General features: G+C 53.9%; 1 protein-coding gene across 2 annotated transcripts; it reads left to right on the top strand.

The window, feature by feature from the left end:
* The first annotated feature begins 3,172 nt into the window (after nucleotides 1–3,172).
* Nucleotides 3,173–15,329, top strand: CHGA (chromogranin A). Of its 2 annotated transcripts, XM_047079901.1 has the most exons (8): nucleotides 3,173–3,218; nucleotides 4,052–4,098; nucleotides 6,429–6,522; nucleotides 7,288–7,356; nucleotides 9,443–9,538; nucleotides 11,414–11,865; nucleotides 12,583–13,053; nucleotides 15,246–15,329. In XM_047079901.1, exons 1-8 carry the CDS (start codon nucleotides 3,173–3,175, stop codon nucleotides 15,327–15,329), a joined length of 1,359 nt encoding a protein of 452 aa, XP_046935857.1. The 2 variants fall into 2 exon arrangements, with proteins under 2 accessions (XP_046935857.1, XP_046935858.1); XM_047079902.1 differs by lacking the exon at nucleotides 11,414–11,865 and having other exon boundaries at nucleotides 12,572–13,053.
* Nucleotides 15,330–16,419: the final 1,090 nt, after the last annotated feature.

Below are 16,419 nucleotides of genomic sequence, written 5' to 3'. Positions count from 1 at the left end.
CTTAGGGGCACCATAAGGGCTCAACAATGAACATTTTGAAGAGCTATAAAGCATGATGCAAATGTCAATTACTGGCAATGTCATTTTAGAAGCCTAGTTGGGGACATTTTTACTAGTTGGTTATGCTCAACTTCATGGGGTAAGCAGGATCAGGCTCCTGGAGAACTGGGGGCCTTAGAAGGGTGGCAGGAGCTCTGAAATTTCCCTTGAGAAAAATCCACTCAGCTTGGGAAGCGGTTCAACTTTCCCGGCAGTTGGGCAATGCATACCAAGTGTCTTAAAAACATCCATTTCCTTTGAGGAATTCACCTACCATTACACGAAATTATTGCAAATGCCACAGAGGTTTGTCTATAAGATTGTTCTTTATAATAGCAAAAACAAGGGGTGCCCGGGTGGCTCAGTTGGTTAAGTGTCCAACTCTTCATATCAGTTCAGGTCTTGATCTCACCATTCGTGAGATTGAGCCCTGTGTCAAGCTCTAAGCTGACAGCACAGAGCCTGCTTGAGATTCTCTCTCTCTCCCTCTCTCTGTCCCTCCCCCCCCTCAAAATAAACAAATAAACATTTAGAAATATATAACAGCAAAAACAAAAACAAAAAATCTATTCATATTTTATTTTATTTATTTATTTATTTATTTTTTAATGTAGGCTTCATGCCTAGCACAGAGCTCAACATGGGGCTTGAACTCATGAGTTGAGATCAAGAGTGAGATGCTTAACTGACTGAGCCACTCAGGGGGCCCTAGGAAATCTATTTGTCTATTTGTCAAACAAATTGTGGCATACAATAAACTGTGGTAGACCGCTATACTCATGACTGGGTAAGTCTGTGTGATAGGACTCTGGAGATGAGGCAGGTTGCAGTCCTTTGTAACACAGGATGATCCCACATCAGAAGGGCCTGATGCACTTATCTGTCTGTGCTCAGCTGAAGTCTTTTTCTGGGAACTGCCCTTTACAAAGGGAGCTGCTTCAACAAAGACTATAGAATACTGTACATACTTTTAAATTATTGATGCTTATCTCTGGGTAGTGTGAGTACAGGTGCTTTCCTGCATTTCTGTGCATTTTCCAAGTTTTGGGGATGGACTATGTGTTACTATTCAGCTATATTCTCAAAGTCCCTTTCACCCTATCTCCTTGCCAATCCTTGAACATGCCAGGCACATTCCTTCCACCAGACATTTGTTCTTGCCATTGCCTCTACCTGGGGCCCCCTTCCCCTGGACACCTGCAACCCCCTCCCTCATCACCTTCAGATCTTTGCTGAAATGTCACTTCCTTGGTGAAGGCTTCTCAGACCCGCCCTGTCTAAAACATATCCCCACCCGTCCCCAACACACCCATCCCCCTCCCTGCTTCATTTTTGTCTGTAGTACTTGTCTCCACCTGACAACTGTGCATTTCACTTCTTTACTTATTCATTGTCTGTCTTCACCCTTTAGAATGTAAACTCCATAAGAATCAGCCCTTTGTCTGTTATGCTCACTGCTGTATCCTCAGCACCGAGAATAGCTGAGTGCTGTTCTAAGCACATAGTAGGTGTTAAACAAATAGTGGCTGAATGAAAGAATAAACACATGAAAAGGATCATTTCGGTCTCCTCTGAGCTCCTGCCAGGTTTTCCTTTAGGGGCAGGCGTGGACATGGGGTGGGGCAGGAAGTAGGAAATAGCAGCAGCAGATGTGGGCAGAGTCGCAGGAAGGAGGCTCTGGACAATGTCAACTGATGCCAAACTGTAGCCCAGATACCAGGTTCACTATGACATTGGGGTCAGGTGACAAAGGGCTTCCAATGTGACATCCAGGTTGAGAGCAGCAATGTGGCCCCAGGGCAGAGGGACACAAACCAAGAAACCAATCTGACACACAAAATGCCCAGATTAAAAAGAAGTTTTTAATATTTATTTTTGAGAGAGAGAGAGAGAGCAAGCAGAGGAGGGGCAGAGAGAGAGGGAGACACAGACTCTCAAGCAGGCTCCAGGCTCTGAGCTGTCAGCACAGAGCCCGGCCTGGGGCTGGAACCCATAAACCGTGAGATCATGACCTGCGCAGAGGTCGGAGGCTTAACCAGCTGAGCCACCCAGGTGCCCCCAAACGCCCAGATTTTGAGGACACTCAAAGAGACTGTGAGAGCTGTTCTCAAATATACAGTGGGTTAGCAGCAGCAAGAAGCAGATCCTAAGGGGGCTGAACTAGGGCTAATGAGTAGAAGTTACAAGAGCTCCTGTTTTGGTTTAATATCTAGAACTACCCCCCCCCACTCTTCCCTCACCACCCCCCAGGAGAGCTGTTCAACAATGGCCAGAGCCCAGGATTCACTCATTCTTCCCTGGCTTGAACTTTCAATCAGTACATTCAACAGGTATCTATTAAATGCGTTTACTCTGTGCCAGGTGCTGCCCTCAGAAAGCAATGGCGACCAAACGTTTTCAAATACATAAATACATAATACAATTACAGATTGTGAAGGCACAAAACGGGTTTGTCGGGGGGCGGGGGGGAGTGCCTTACTCAAAAAGGGGGTCGGGAGGCCTCTGTAGGACTTGCTAGATAGTTGAGGGGGCCCTGAGTGTGGAGCAAGCCTCCAGACTCTGGCATCAGGGGAAGCGCGCCCCCGCCGTGGGAATCTCAGGAGCATAAAGTGGCGCGCTAGTGCTGGCAGGGACCTCAGCACACACTGAAGGAACACGCGGCCCAGAGACTGGGAGTGACTTGCCCACGGACCCACAGCAAGTCGGTGGAACCGTCGAGGGGTGGAGGATCAGCTGAGGTCCCTTGCCATCCTCCTGGAAGCCAGAGAACTGTCTCACAGCTCGAACCAAGAGAGCCCAGCGGCGGACAGCAGAAGCCAGAGGCGTGAAGCTGAGGGCGGAGCGAGCTGCTGCCGGACCCCCCGGAGGGGTGGGGAAAGGGGGCAGAGGCGGTCCCGATGACGTCATTTCCGGGGTCGGGGGTATATAAATTCTTGCAGTACCAGAGCCCAGTGCACAGAGGCTGGTGGGTGGGCCGACAGACGGACGCCGAGAGGGAAGCCGCGCCCCCCGCCCCCAATCCGCGCCAGCGCCGCCACAACCCGCTCCCAGGCCGCCCGTCCAGCCAGCCCTCGCCAGGGTGCCTGCGGTGCCGGGGCCCAGACCGCCAACTGCTCTGCGCCTCGGGTTCGCCATGCGCTCCGCCGCTGTCCTGGCGCTTCTGTTCTGCGCCGGGCAAGGTGAGCGAGCGCGGGGTCTCGTGGGAGAGGGTCCTGGGCGCCCCCGCCTGCCCCGAGGTCGAGGCTCCGCGCAGCGCCGCGCGCCCCTCGTGCCTCCCCTCCGGCCCGGCGAGTTTTCAGCACCGCGGACAGCGCCACCGCCTCCCTGCTTGACCCCGCAGCGGTCTCGGCCCCAAACCCGTAGACCGGACGGACTCTTCGGTGGGCCGGACTCCTGACCCCGCGGGGCAGGACCCACCCTTCCCCCTCACCCCGGCGCCCCCTACCCCTTGTCTGGGCTCGACGTCTCGACTGTATCTGGGCCAGTTCTGGCTCCGTGCCGTGGCTGGCCAAGGTCATTGGGGGAGATGGGAGAACCGTTGCTGGCTCCCGCTCTCGTCTCTCTTTCTCTTCCCCCCTCCTGCTCTATCTTTCTGCCCTTGGCTTCTACCCCTCCGCATCATCTCTCACAATCCTCCTCCTCCGTCTCTTTTCCTCTGGGGTCTGTCTTCCTCTCCTCGCTTCCTTCTCCACCCCAATCCCACTCAGCCGCTGCCCTTGTTTTCCTAGCATTAGCTTCCAGTCCTCTCCCCCGCCCCCCCCACCCCCCACCCCCCCCCCCCCCCCGCCCAGAGCAGGAACTTTCCCAAAAGGCAGGGTTAAGGAGCTCAGTGTAGCCTCTGGGGGCCATACCCATGGGAACAGCAGCCAGGGAAAGGAAACAGAACCACTGGGTGGGGGCAGTTTTGAGGGGAGCACTGGGATGAATGGGCCCCCTGTAAACTGGGTCAGGAAGGACTGGGCTCTCCCCTTGGAGCAGAGGAGTGACCCCAGTTCTCTATTTTTTTCCCCAGTCATTGCCCTCCCTGTGAACAGCCCTATGAATAAAGGGGACACCGAGGTAAGAAGGGGAATGGGGATGCCCCCGGGATGGCGGGTAGGAAGCCCAGTGGACGCCTCACAGCCAGTTTTTAGGCAGCTGCAGGAGTGAGTTTGGCATAAAGCCAAGAGCCAGCACTGCGGCTGCTGAGCCTGGGGACAGCTTGCAAAAGAAGATATCAAAGACTGCTAGATTTCCCTGCCATCCTGCTGTGGGGACTTCCCCAGCTTCATCTGAGCTGGGTATGCTGCCGATGGGGCCTGTGTCTTAGCTGCTGGGCCAAGGTGCCAGGCCTACTGCCTTGAACACCCCACATCTGGCAGGCCTACCATGAGCTGCTGGGTTAGGTGGGGGGACTTCTCTGTGGCTGTGGTTGTCCACAGACCTGCAAGGATGGTCTTCATTTCTCTGGCTCTGGCCTCCCGCTTTGGTCTTCCCCCCCCTCCCAAGGTTCTGCTAGCTGCCCTCCCACCCCCACCCCCCAGGCACTCAAGCCCTGGCTCTCCCAAAGGGCCAGAATGAGAAGACTCTTGATCATGGCTTCTGTACCCAGGGTGCTGGCCATTTAGGGCCTATGGTGCATGTCCCCCCGGAAAGGGCCTTAGGAGATACCAATGGGGAGTTCTGTAGCCAGCGAGACACTCTGTTGGGTATATATTTGGAATCCATTCATGTCTAGGCTGGGGCTATTTTTCCAGTTTCTGATGCTCACAGATACCCCCACTTGAGACTCAGGGAAATTTCTACTCCTCACCTTTTCAGGAGCTGTTTTCTTCCATTCCAGAGAGGCTATGGTTAAACCCAAAACAGCAAAGCAATTTCAGCCTCTATTTGCTCAATTATATTTCCTGTATTTCACTTGGCAGAATTCAGTGATTTAATTTACTTGCACTCTTATATAGCTGTGTGGTCTTGGTAAAGTTCCTGAGCTTCTCTGAGCTTCCACTTTTCCCATCTGTAGTATTTCCCTTGAGGGAAGTCGTGAGAGTAGGGAATCATAGATGTCAGGTGCCTGGCAAATGGCAGGTCCTCAGTAAATGGGCACCATTATTCCTAGGGCTTCCCTTTTGAGGCTCTTTATTATTCTTGGGGCCCATGCCCAGTTCCTCTGTCCCAGAACCTGTCCTCATGGACTGGTGACTATCTGCCATTCCCAGTGTGAGGTCTGGGGTTGCAGGGGCATGCAGGGTACACACTTCAGGGCTCTTCCTACCAGATCTCTATGGGAGACACTGCGGTCACCATACTCCACCTAGCAGCCTGGGGCAGGAGCACCATAACAGCTGGTTAAGACCTAAATATTCCATCCTGTGATGCTGTGACTACTGTAGAGCCTCTCTGCCAGTTTGCCATCCTGGATTTTTGGATGGCTTGCTTTGGCAGCCCATAGACACAGCCTGCCACCCCCTCACTCCCCACCAGCATTGCCTGATGCATGTCTGGCACCTCCTGGTTTTCTGCCCTGCTCTAGGCAGCTGAAGCAGGTTGAAAGTTGTGAATCCCTCTCTTGGTGTGTGGGGCACTTCATGCTTTATAGAGTGTTTTTCCATCTGTGTCTGATCACCCTGGGAGGGGAGCGGGAAAGTCTTCTCACTCTCATTTTACAAGTGGGAAAATTGAGGCTCAGAGAGGTCAAGTCACATGTCCAAGATCACACAGCTAGGATACTGCACTCCAGTTGGCACTACCTTCCAATATCCACTTACCAGGGGCCTGATTATCCACAGCACCCTTCTGGGCCTGAGACAAAACCTTCGGAGATATGGCTGCCGTGGGCCTGGAACAGGCAGGCGCATCGATGTAGCTGATGTGTGCCCACATCCGGCCACAGGATTCATCCCCTGGCCCAATGTAGAGCCAGACTGTGAGGCTGTCACTCCTTGCAGGTGACAACACCACGAATGTTAGGAGACAGTGATCCACATCCTGTTTCCAGACAGAGTAAAGCCAGGGGAGGTCTTTGTTCTCCTCTGGGCAGCCCAGAAATACTTCCTGGAGATAGTTGCCCTTTGAGGCATCTGCAAGGTTCAAGGACTTCTGCAAGCCATACCTCCATGCCCAGGAGCAGTTTCCCCTTCTTTGGAGACACGCTTGGTACCTTAGAGGGGCACCTGCTGGCTATGTGATTAGATCACCGGGCACATGGCAAACACCATATAAGGGTTTTCTTTTATTGTGGTTATTGTCTGGCTAAGAACACAAAGCTGTGCCCCTGAGACGGGCATCCATTGACTCCTGAAGACAAAAGCAAATGTCCTTATATTCTCATTAGAAATTTGCTGTGGAGCCTCTGGGGCTGAACCCCATACACAAACCAGCCCCAGCCCTCCCCCCACCCACTCTCTTTCCAGGTGATGAAGTGCATCGTTGAGGTCATCTCTGACACACTATCCAAGCCCAGCCCCATGCCTGTCAGCCAGGAGTGTTTCGAGACCCTCCGAGGAGGTACGGGCAAGGCTGGGGGTGAGGATCCGGGTGTGTGGCTTTGAGCAGAATTCAGTGACTTAATTCAACAGTCACTGATCGAGTGCCTGCCCTGGGCAGGCCTGTGCTAGGGTCTGAGTGGTCTGGAGAGATGAGGGGGGTCACAGCCCCTGTGCTTCTGGAACTTACAGACTGGCAGATGGAACAGATAGGAACCCAATTAACTAGAATTCTGGGCAGAATGAAAGCAGGGCCATCCACCCTGTGAATAGAGATTTTGTGCACTAGACCCCCAGAGCCAAGAGCAGCCTCTAACACCTGCTAGACAATCTATAGGTATGTGATGAATAAAGAAGTGTGGGGGTTGGCCTGAGAAGGACAAAGTCTTTCCAACCAAGCAGTCAAGTTCTGATTAGCTGTTGGATGGGTCCAGCATTGGGTTGGAAATCAGTAGATAGGAAAGGACAGCCCAGGTGGAGCAGGCATGGAGATGAATATTGGAAGACATGATGTGGGTAGAGACACCTACCTCACCTGGGGGCCTGCCACCTCTTGGCTGAGGTCTGGGTGCTGGGCCAGTGGCTGACCTTGCTGATGTAGTAGGAAGAATTGGCACCTTGGAGAGGAGGCCATTTCAAAAATGTCTTCTCAAGACCCAATCTTAAGGCTGCTGCCCAGGTTTTGAGTGTCCAAAATAAGTTCCTTGTGTTCAGCTGAAAATATCGATAGTCATCTCTTTCTCGGCTGTTCTCTGGAAACCACCCATAACGACTCTCTTCATTGCAGATGAACGGATCCTCTCAATCCTGCGACATCAGAATTTGCTGAAAGAGCTCCAAGATCTTGCTCTCCAAGGTATTTTCCAGTCACTGCATATGAATTTACTGGGTAAATTCCAGTAATTGAGAGAAAACCAGGGTGTGAGTTTGAGCAATGCCCTATTTCTCTCTGATTCTTCCAGTTATAGAGTAGGAAGATGGGGTCCTTCATGCCCTGGTCCAATTTGTCATTGATACAGTTAAGGAGAGTAAGGCCCAGAGAGGTTGAGCGACTTGTCCAAGGTCACACAGTAAGTTAAGGACATACCAAGACCAGACGCAGCTCTCCAAATACCCCATCTCTGCAGTTCAGTCATTTCAGTGGGGGCACTTTTAAGACTAGGTTACAGAGAGAATCCCTTTCCTCTGTTAAAAGAAAATTGGTCTCCAGAAGAGAGGACAGGCCCCTTTCCTCTTGTGAGCTTCTGCTCAAGGGGTTGATGGGGGAAGCAAGGTCTTGCTCACCCCCAAAACACAGACCAGACTTTCAGCATGCTTTAGAGATTAAGAAAATCCACTGATACTCTTGAGAATGGAGTGACTTTGTGAGGGAGTGAGCCCCTTGTCACTGAGGATATTCAAGCAGAGCTGGGACAGGATGCTGGGACGGAGGGTTAGACTGATGTCATCCCACAGATGCCCAGCCCCAGGTTCCTTCCTGCGTTCATAGGAACCTGGAAAGTTAGATAAAATGCGTTCTGGCCTTGCATCTGCCCCGAGCTGACATCCTGTGGGAAGTGGCTATTTATTTGGGGGCAGGGCCGCTGACATTGTGCCTCTCTCTGGGAATGCGACCTCAGTTGAGAACCTTGCATCTGCTTCCAAAGGAAGTGAGGGTCTGTCTTGAGGGCTGGGCTTCTGTCTCGGGTGGGGGGTGGGATCGGAGGCATGAAGACTTCTCCAGCTCTGGGGAGACCCCCACTCTGAGGCCTTTGGAGAGGACCAGGCCACATGTGTGAGAATGGAAGGCAAGCACCTGTCTCGTATAGTTGCTGGGAGTCTGAAGTGAGTGCCTGGGACAGAGTGGGTGCCGAACGGAGCCGTGGCAGTTACTGCCTGTCTTATTAATTTCATCATCATTGACCCTGGTGGGTTTTTTTTTTTTAGCTGAACATTAAATGTTTTATTGCAATATGATAATTTAAAAATTAAATATTGAATGACTAAGATACTACATTTAAATAATTAAATATAGTGTCAACACAGACTGTTATGGGGAAATGTGTCCTGAAACACCTGTATACACACATATGTGCGTGTATTCATTATGAACAGTTTCCAATACACATATATATTACTGTTTTCTACTGAAAGAGTATGGGACATAGCTATATGTCCACCTGTCCTTCCATCCATCCAACCATCCATCCATCCACTCCCTCTTCTGCACTCAGAACAACTTCTGTGTACCAAGCAACAGCCCTGTTTTGTAGATGAGCAACCAAGTCTTGGATAGACCGAGTTACCCAAGGTCACAGAGCAAAGAATCGCCAGGAGGTGTGAACCAAGGCCTTCCCGGGGTCAAATCTGGGCTTCCTTCCCTGGCCCACAACCGCTGTGTCGGTGCCTCTGGTCACTCCAGAGATTCCCAGCATGGGGAAAATAGCAGCAGCCTGGGGTCCATGCAGGGAGAGGGGTGTGTGGATCATGGCAGCAGAACTGGGATTCAAGCACGTGATTGGCCTTCTCCCCAGGACCTGGGGGAACAGGGCTCACCTGATTCAAGATCCCCCATGAGGGGGCAAGCAGTCACTGCTGTCTCCTATTGCAGAGTCCCCTAGCTACCTCTCTGCTCCCACCCCTGGGACCCTGTGTTCCATCTGAGTCTTTATTGCTCTAAGAGGCAGCAAGCAGGGCTTGTTCGTATCTCAGGTGGGAAACTTGAGTGTGGACAGGTGCTGTGGCTGCCTGATGAGCCCCAGCTGAGAAGGGGCGGCGGGGGGCACCCCCCCCGGGTCTTGCCCCCTCAGTCTCTCATTAAGCAGACTTGGAACATGACATGTCCAGTTTACAGATAAGGAAACGGAAGCCTTCGTTCTCACAAATATCCCAGGGCTGGGCTTGGCAAAATGGGACTTTTTTCTCCTTTTCTTTTTTTTTTCCCACTCCTTTTCTCATACCAGGTGCCAAGGAGAGGGCACATCAGAAGAAACACAGCGGTCTTGAGGATGGACTCTCAGAGGCTCTTGAGAAGCAGAATGACCAGGCAGAGCTGAAAGGTCAGTGCTGGCCAGTCTAGCTGGAGGCTGGGGACGGAGGAGATCATAACAGTAGTTATAAGATCAAGGGCTCCCTGGAGTCAGGAGACCCTCCTTTAGGCCTTGTAAAGGAGCTATCATTTCAGTCTTCCCTTTACAAATGGGGAAAGTGAGGCCCAGAGGGGTTAAGTACCTTGCCCAAGGTAAGCAGCATAACGAGATGCGAATCCGGGTCTATGTCACTGCAAAGCCTGCCCACCACAGGGGCTCATGCTCAGGGCAGGAAGTCTCTGGTCTGGTGGGAGGGCAGCCTCAACTCTGGATCTTCCCAGAAGCCCTTGCAGAAGAACCCCTGCCCCTGGCACCTGTCCTCCTGGGATTTGGTGGTGCCTCGGCATAGTCCTGTCATAGGAGGGTCCCAGGAGAGGAGGTCTCAAACACTGAATGAACCTGGATCATCTTTCTTGAAGCCACAAGAGCTTCTAAGGTCCAAAGAGATCGTGGCTGAGGTCAAGGTGATGCCCTAGTACTCATCCTCCTCCCCGGAAACAGCTACAAAGTATCCCCACAAGGCCTGCTCTTTGCACATAGGTGGGTGGGCAGGCCAGTTTCTAGGACCAAGGATCTCCATGGACTTCCATCTGGGGCACCTGGAGGCTTTAATGGGGGAGGCAGTTATGTGTCAGGGCAAAGAGCACCCTGTACTTAGCATCTGGAGACTTGGATTCAAGACCCTGCTGCCCACGGACTGTGAGCATGGACAGGTCACCCTCTCTGAGGATCGGGCGGACTTTCTGTAAACGGGATGGGAGCACTTTCACCTGGAGTCCTGGAGTCAAATGGCGGCACGTACTTGGCGAGGCTTTGTTCAATAGTAATCACTCTGGTGCAGGGGGGGATTTTTACCGGGTAAAAGCCTATCTTCGAGGCAGCCAGCAGAAAATGCTTTTTTTTTTTTTTTAAGCTTATTTATTTTGAGAGAGAGACTGAGAGAGCAGAGGAGGGGCAGAGAGAGAGACAGGGATAGAGAATCCCAAGCAGGCTCTGCACTGTCAGTGCAAGAGCCCGACGCGGGGCTTGAACTCGTGAACCATGAGATCATGACCTGAGCCAAAATCCAGAATCAGGCGCTGAAAAGACTGAGCCACCCAGGCTGCCCTAAAATGCCTTTTAATGAAACCCTACAAATAGTTGAGCACTTTCACAGGACATCAAGACAGAGAAGCCTCACACGGAGAGAAGAAACGTGTAGTGATGATGCCTCTCATACAGAGGTTAAGACCTTTCAAGGTCTTTTTTTTTTTTTTTAATCACTTCCTGCTTTAAGAGGTAGAATTACAGAGGCGCCTGGGTGGCTCAGTCGGTCGAGTGTGGGACTTTGGCTCAGGTTATGATCTCATGGTCCGTGGGTTCAAGCCCCACATCAGGCTCTGTGCTGACAGCTCAGAGCCTGGAGCCCCCTTCAGATTCTGTGACTCCCACTCTCTCTGCCCCTTTCCCGCTTGCACTCTGTCTCTCTCTCTCTCTCTCAAAAACAAACATTAAAATTTTTTTTTAAAGAAAGTAGAATTATCAAGGAAGAAAGATATGCCAGTTGTACTCAGGTCGGACCCAGACACAGAGCAAGTAATGCTAATTGTGTCATAAGTCTTGATCTGGACTTTCTAGAAGCCAAAAGATACAATGACTAGGGCACTCACTTTCGAATGTCCCCTCTCTGTAGAGAGAGCTTTCCTACTATTCTTACTTTCTAATTTTATACTCTAATAAACTTTCGCTTGCTGTTCAGGAAAAAAAAAAAAAAAAAAGACACAATGACTAAGTTCTGCAGTTGGGCTCTCAGGGAGACTCCGTGTGTGGCCTGGCCCTCAGGGCCTGACTTTGTTGTTTCTGCAGAGGCGACAGAAGAGGCATCCTCCAAGGACGCTGCGGAGAAAAGAGGGGATTCTAAAGAGACAGAGAAGAATGATGGAGACACAGATGGGGCCAGGCCCCAGGCCTCCCCGGAGCCTGAACAAGGGTCCAAGTCCAAGGTCGAGGAAGACAACCAGGCCCCAGGGGAGCAGGAAGCCTCCAACACCCACCCCCCAGCCAGCCTTCCCAGCCAGAAACACTCAGGCCCACGGGCCCAGGGGGACAGAGGGAGCCTCTCCCAGGGTCCGGTGGACAGAGAGAAGGGCCTGGGTGTAGAGCAAGAGCAGCAGGCAAAGCAAGAAGAGGAGGAGGAAGAGGAGGAGGACACAGAGGCTGGAGAGAAGGCTGTCCCCGAAGAAGGCCCCACCGCAGCACTTAACCCCCACCCAAGCCTTGGCTACAAGGAGACCCAGAGGGACGAGAGTACGTATGACGTCTGAGACCCCTCAACAAATGTGTCAGGCAGAGGGTGGGAGGGAGGACCTCATTCATAATTTCATTGCACCTTCACAGCAACCCTGAAAAGTAGGTGTATCTCCATTTTCCAGATGGAAAACTGAGACTCAGAGAGGTTAAGTAATTTGCCCAAGGTCACACAGCTAATTTGTAGTAAAAGTGGATTCCAACCACCCAGGTTTGGCTGACTCCAAAACCCTGCATCTCCCACTAGTCCACACAGCCCCTCCCCTCCAACCAAGGAGGCCAGAGGGGCTTTGCAGGGTGGGTGGGCTTCGGGAACAGAGGGACAGCCTGACAGGCAAAAGCAGGCTGGTCTAGGGACAGTGTCAGCTTCACCCAGGGTTTAGGAGAGGCCCCTGGCCCCCCGTGAGGCCTTGTAAGGGTCCTTCCTCCCTCCCCAGCTGGGTGGCCCCCGGATCGGGGGCTCCTCAGAGGAGAAGGCTCGCAGAAGAGGCAAGCTCTGGCCAGCCCACCCCTCCGAGCTTTGAGAGGGTCTTGCAAAGCACGGTGTCAAGATGGCTTCTTCCTCCAAGTGCAGTTATTGTGGAGAGGCTGGGCTGGACCCTGAGCACGGTCTGTGGCCCCAGCGATGGCCACAGAGAGGCCCTGGGGAGTGGCAGGGACCAGGGAAAGCGGCGGGCCCTCCTTCATTTTCCTGCTCTTGTCCACCACCAGCTCCAGGATGGCCCAAGGCTCTGGCTGTGGATGGAGCCAGGAAGACCGGGGCTGAGGAGGCTCAGCCCCCCGAGGGGAAGGGGGTGCGGGAGCACTCTCGGCAGGAGGAGGAGGAGGAGATGGCAGAGGCCCCTCAAGGCCTCTTCCGGGGCGGGAAGAGCAGGGAGCTGGAGCAGGAGCAGGAGGAGGAGCAGCTGTCCAACGAGTGGGAAGATGCCAAGCGATGGAGCAGGATGGACCAGCTGGCCAAGGAGCTGACGGCCGAGAAGCGGCTGGAGGGGGAGGGCGAGGAGGAGGACCCCGACAGCTCCATGAAGCTCTCCTTCCGGGCCCGGGCCTACGACTTCAGGGGCCCTGGGCTGCAGCTGCGACGAGGCTGGAGGCCGTCCTCCCGGGAGGACAGCGTCGAGGCGGGCCTGCCCCTCCAGGTGCGCAGCTACCCGGAGGAGAAGAAGGAGGAGGAGGGCAGTGCCAACCGCAGACCGGAGGTTGGTATGGGGGCGGGTGCCAGCCCCAGGCCAGGCCTCCAGAGTGTGGGCCCTGCCCCGCTGAGGGGACACGCACCGTCCCCTTGGGTCTGAGGCTGGAGAGGCACTTGGACGGGGGGGCTCTCGGGAGAGGGGCAGAGCTGGGGCAGGGGTGAGGACGGGTCAGGCAGGGAAGCGAGTGAACCCTGGCTCACAGAGGGCACCCGGTAAAGTTGGCGGACAGGCAGGCAAGAGAGGGCTGTCTGGATCGGGTGGTGGAGGCAGGAGAGGTGGTTCAGCCAATGCCTGAAGGCACTTCGTGGGTCTCTGTCCCGGAGGTGATAGGGGGCCCCTGCAGGTTTGGGTGTGAAGCAGGAGTGAGGGGTGAAGCTGGAGCTTTAGACGGAGGGAACTTGGAAAGGAAAGGACCTGGCAGGGACTGGCCCGAGGAGGGCACCATGGCCCCAAGAGCTGGGAGGGCACGGAAGGTGCCCTGCGATTTCCCGGGAAATCCCTGTGGTTGGTCCAGCAATGTCCTCTCCTGGCCCCCAGGCAGCCCAGGCACACCCTCCTCCGAGGTTCAGACCCTGCCTCCCTCCGGTGGGGCAAGGGCAAGGCCAGTGGGACCACGGGGCCTGGTGGTGAGTGGGTGAGGGAGGCATGGATGTGCCAGGAGACCTGGGTTCTGCCTCTTCCTAGCTGTGTGACCTTGGGCAGGTTACTCCCCTTCTCTGAGCCTCACTGGTTCCCTCATTTCTCAAATGGCGGTAAGGAGTCCTTTCTGCTCACCTCATTATTATGGTCAGAACACACATGAGCTTTCAAAACCTGGCCATGTTCAGGGATACCTGGTTAGCTCAATGGGATGCTGGGATGTAGCCCCAGAGGTGAGGAGTGGGAGTTGGGGTCCCTGCCAGGCTGGCAGTACAATCTTAGAGCTAGAGGAGGCCTTAGGGGTCCGTGGTTCAGGCCTCAGTGTCCAGGTCGAAGTCAGGGCCCTGCTGGGGACTGGAATCTACCCATGGCCCCAGTTCTCTCTGCCCACCCAGAAAAGGATGTGGCCCCTTCCTTGGGTCCCAACCTTTCTCTGGGCTGGGACCAGAGTCTTGGCAGCCTTAGAGGGAGAAGATTCCTTGGCAGCAGGAGCTAGGAGAGGTCATCTCTCTATGTGCCCAGGAGATTGCCCTCCATCCCTAGCTTTGGACCAGGACAAGCCTGGGCACCTTTGCTTGCCCCTCCCCAACCCACAGAAGCTGGAAAGAGCAAGCAAGTTACCCTGAGATGCCTGCCAGCTCCCTTCTCCACGGGCAGAGAAAGCCCTGGACTGCAGAGCACAGAAATGGGGACCCCAGAGTCCTGTGGACAGGACAGGGCAGAGGCCTCTTCCACCCAGCTCCAGAGTCTTCTTAGAAATGTTCCGGCATCACAGAATCTCACTCCAAGACAGAAGGCTTTAAGGTCCCTATTTCCATGACAACCACTGTCTGTCTGTTCCAAGTGGCCCCAATGGGTGCCCTCCACAGCCTGGCATCTGGCAGGGACCCCAGCAAGACTACCCTTCCCAGGTCAAGACCGAGGGTGAGGGCATGGCCTTCCCCGACTCCTGCTCCAAGTCCAAGGGCATCTGCTTGTGGGCATCGGCCCCAGTTCGGGGGACCCTGAAAGCTTCCTGAGGCTAGGGCACAGAGCAGAGGTCACAGAAGGGTCCCCTGCTGCCCTGAACCACCCTGGCAGCCAGAGCTGGGTCCCCCTATGATTGGGACCGAGGATCCAGGCCCAACCCTAGGCAGGTAGAAGCAGGGAAGCCCTCACGTCCTCAAGCCTGTGCCAAAGGCCCATGGCTCCTCAAGCAGGGAAGCCTGGACTCACGGTCAGGGCCATTGTCACAGTCTAGGCCTTGGGGTGAGGAGCTAAGGAACACTGAAGAGCACCGAAGGCTTCATTTTCCACGTGCCTGCCCAGAGCCATTCAGGGGGAGGCAGGTCTGGATGAGGCTACCGGGGTGGTGTGGGGTCAAGGCCCCTATGCCCATTTCTTGTGCACAGTAATGCTCAGAGTGGCCCAGCAGGGTGGCATCTCTGTCCCCATGATCTGGATGAAAGCCCTAAAGCTGGGAGAGGCAAAGCCACCTGAGGCCACACAGCTAGCCAGTGGCACAACCAGTCCGGCAGACTGCACCCTCCATGTGAATGACCCTTGATGTTCTCTCCTAGGACCAGGAGCTGGAAAGCCTGTTGGCCATCGAGGCAGAGCTGGAGAAGGTGGCCCACCAGCTGCAGGCACTGCGCCGGGGCTGACACACCAGCCGGCGCCCCCAGCCAGGGCCCCGAGGCACCCAGCAGTCCTGGCTCTCCTGTCCCCTTTGCAGGTCCTGGCCAGACGGCCCGGGCACTGCTTCTGGTAGAGAGGCCGCTCCCAGCCCGCCCAAGCCCAGGCCGCCCTGTTGCCCCCTCGCTCCTTCCCTTCTGCTCTCGATCCCAGCCCCAGTGCGCCCCTCTGCGAGGCACACCCCCCACGACTTTAAACGGTTATCTTCTCTCTGGACACAGGCAGCTTTCTAGAAGTTTCCTTTCCATCGTCAGAGCCATTGGGCACAATTGCAATAACTTCTGACCTTTGGTGAAAGCTGAGAACTCCTGACTGTAATATATTCTGTACAAAATTTATCTAAGGAGAAATAAAACTGCTCTGGGCTCTTTCTGGTTTCTTTGAACTTCTCCCCCTCTTGACTCAGAGCGGGATGGGAGGGACTAGATTTGGGCAAAGGGACAAGGGGAACTCAAGTTGCTCCCTGGAGCTACTTTTTAGCCATGGGACTACAGGGCAAGTGACTTTGCACCTCTCAACATCAGTTTCTTCATCTGCAAAATGGGGATGATACTACTTCCTCATCTGATTGTGATGAGGGTTCAAAGGGCCCAGGCAGCCTGGACCAGAAAACCACGATGATGATACAAGTCACATGAACAGTCTTGCCAAGGCTAGGCTTTTCCCATGAGGCTGGGGAGGGAGCTGCCCACTGTTGCTGCTAACCAGCCCCTGATACACAGAGGGACACCTTCCAAAGAGCTGGAGTCATTGTTTATTTCTTCACATGTTTTCAAGGGTGCACTCTACCCCCCAACCATTACAGAAAGAACAAACACAACAGCAAATTGTATCCCACTAGGCGATCAGCTATCAAAACATCCACTCCCGAGACAAGTTAACAAAGGAACAGGGGGTCACCTTGTCCCTGAAAAAAAAACCCATCCCAAAGATGGCCACCTGTGTTATCATAACCACGCAGAACAACTGTAAAGACAAATCCAAAGAGCCCAGGGACAAAGTCTCCTGGCTTTTACAAAAGCGGTGATTTTATATACAGTACGTGTATTCGTAGAAACA

The sequence above is a fragment of the Lynx rufus genome, unplaced genomic scaffold (genome assembly GCF_022079265.1).
Source record: "Lynx rufus isolate CCGP_SWC_20201006 ecotype Redwood Valley unplaced genomic scaffold, mLynRuf1.p SCAF_17, whole genome shotgun sequence".
Classification (NCBI taxonomy): domain Eukaryota; kingdom Metazoa; phylum Chordata; class Mammalia; order Carnivora; family Felidae; genus Lynx; species Lynx rufus.
Note: the sequence above shows the minus strand (reverse complement) of the source record. Positions and strands in the feature narration are given on the sequence as shown.

Coding starts and splice junctions, on each gene's coding strand:
- CHGA (XM_047079901.1), top strand. CDS start 3,173: ATGCGCTCCGCCGCTGTCCTGGCGCTTCTGTTCTGCGCCGGGCAAG. Junction 11,866..12,582: donor GGGACGAGAGTACGTATGAC/GTCTGAGACCCC, acceptor GGATGGCCCAAG/GCTCTGGCTGTGGATGGAGC. Junction 13,054..15,245: donor GTGCCAACCGCAGACCGGAG/GTTGGTATGGGG, acceptor GTTCTCTCCTAG/GACCAGGAGCTGGAAAGCCT.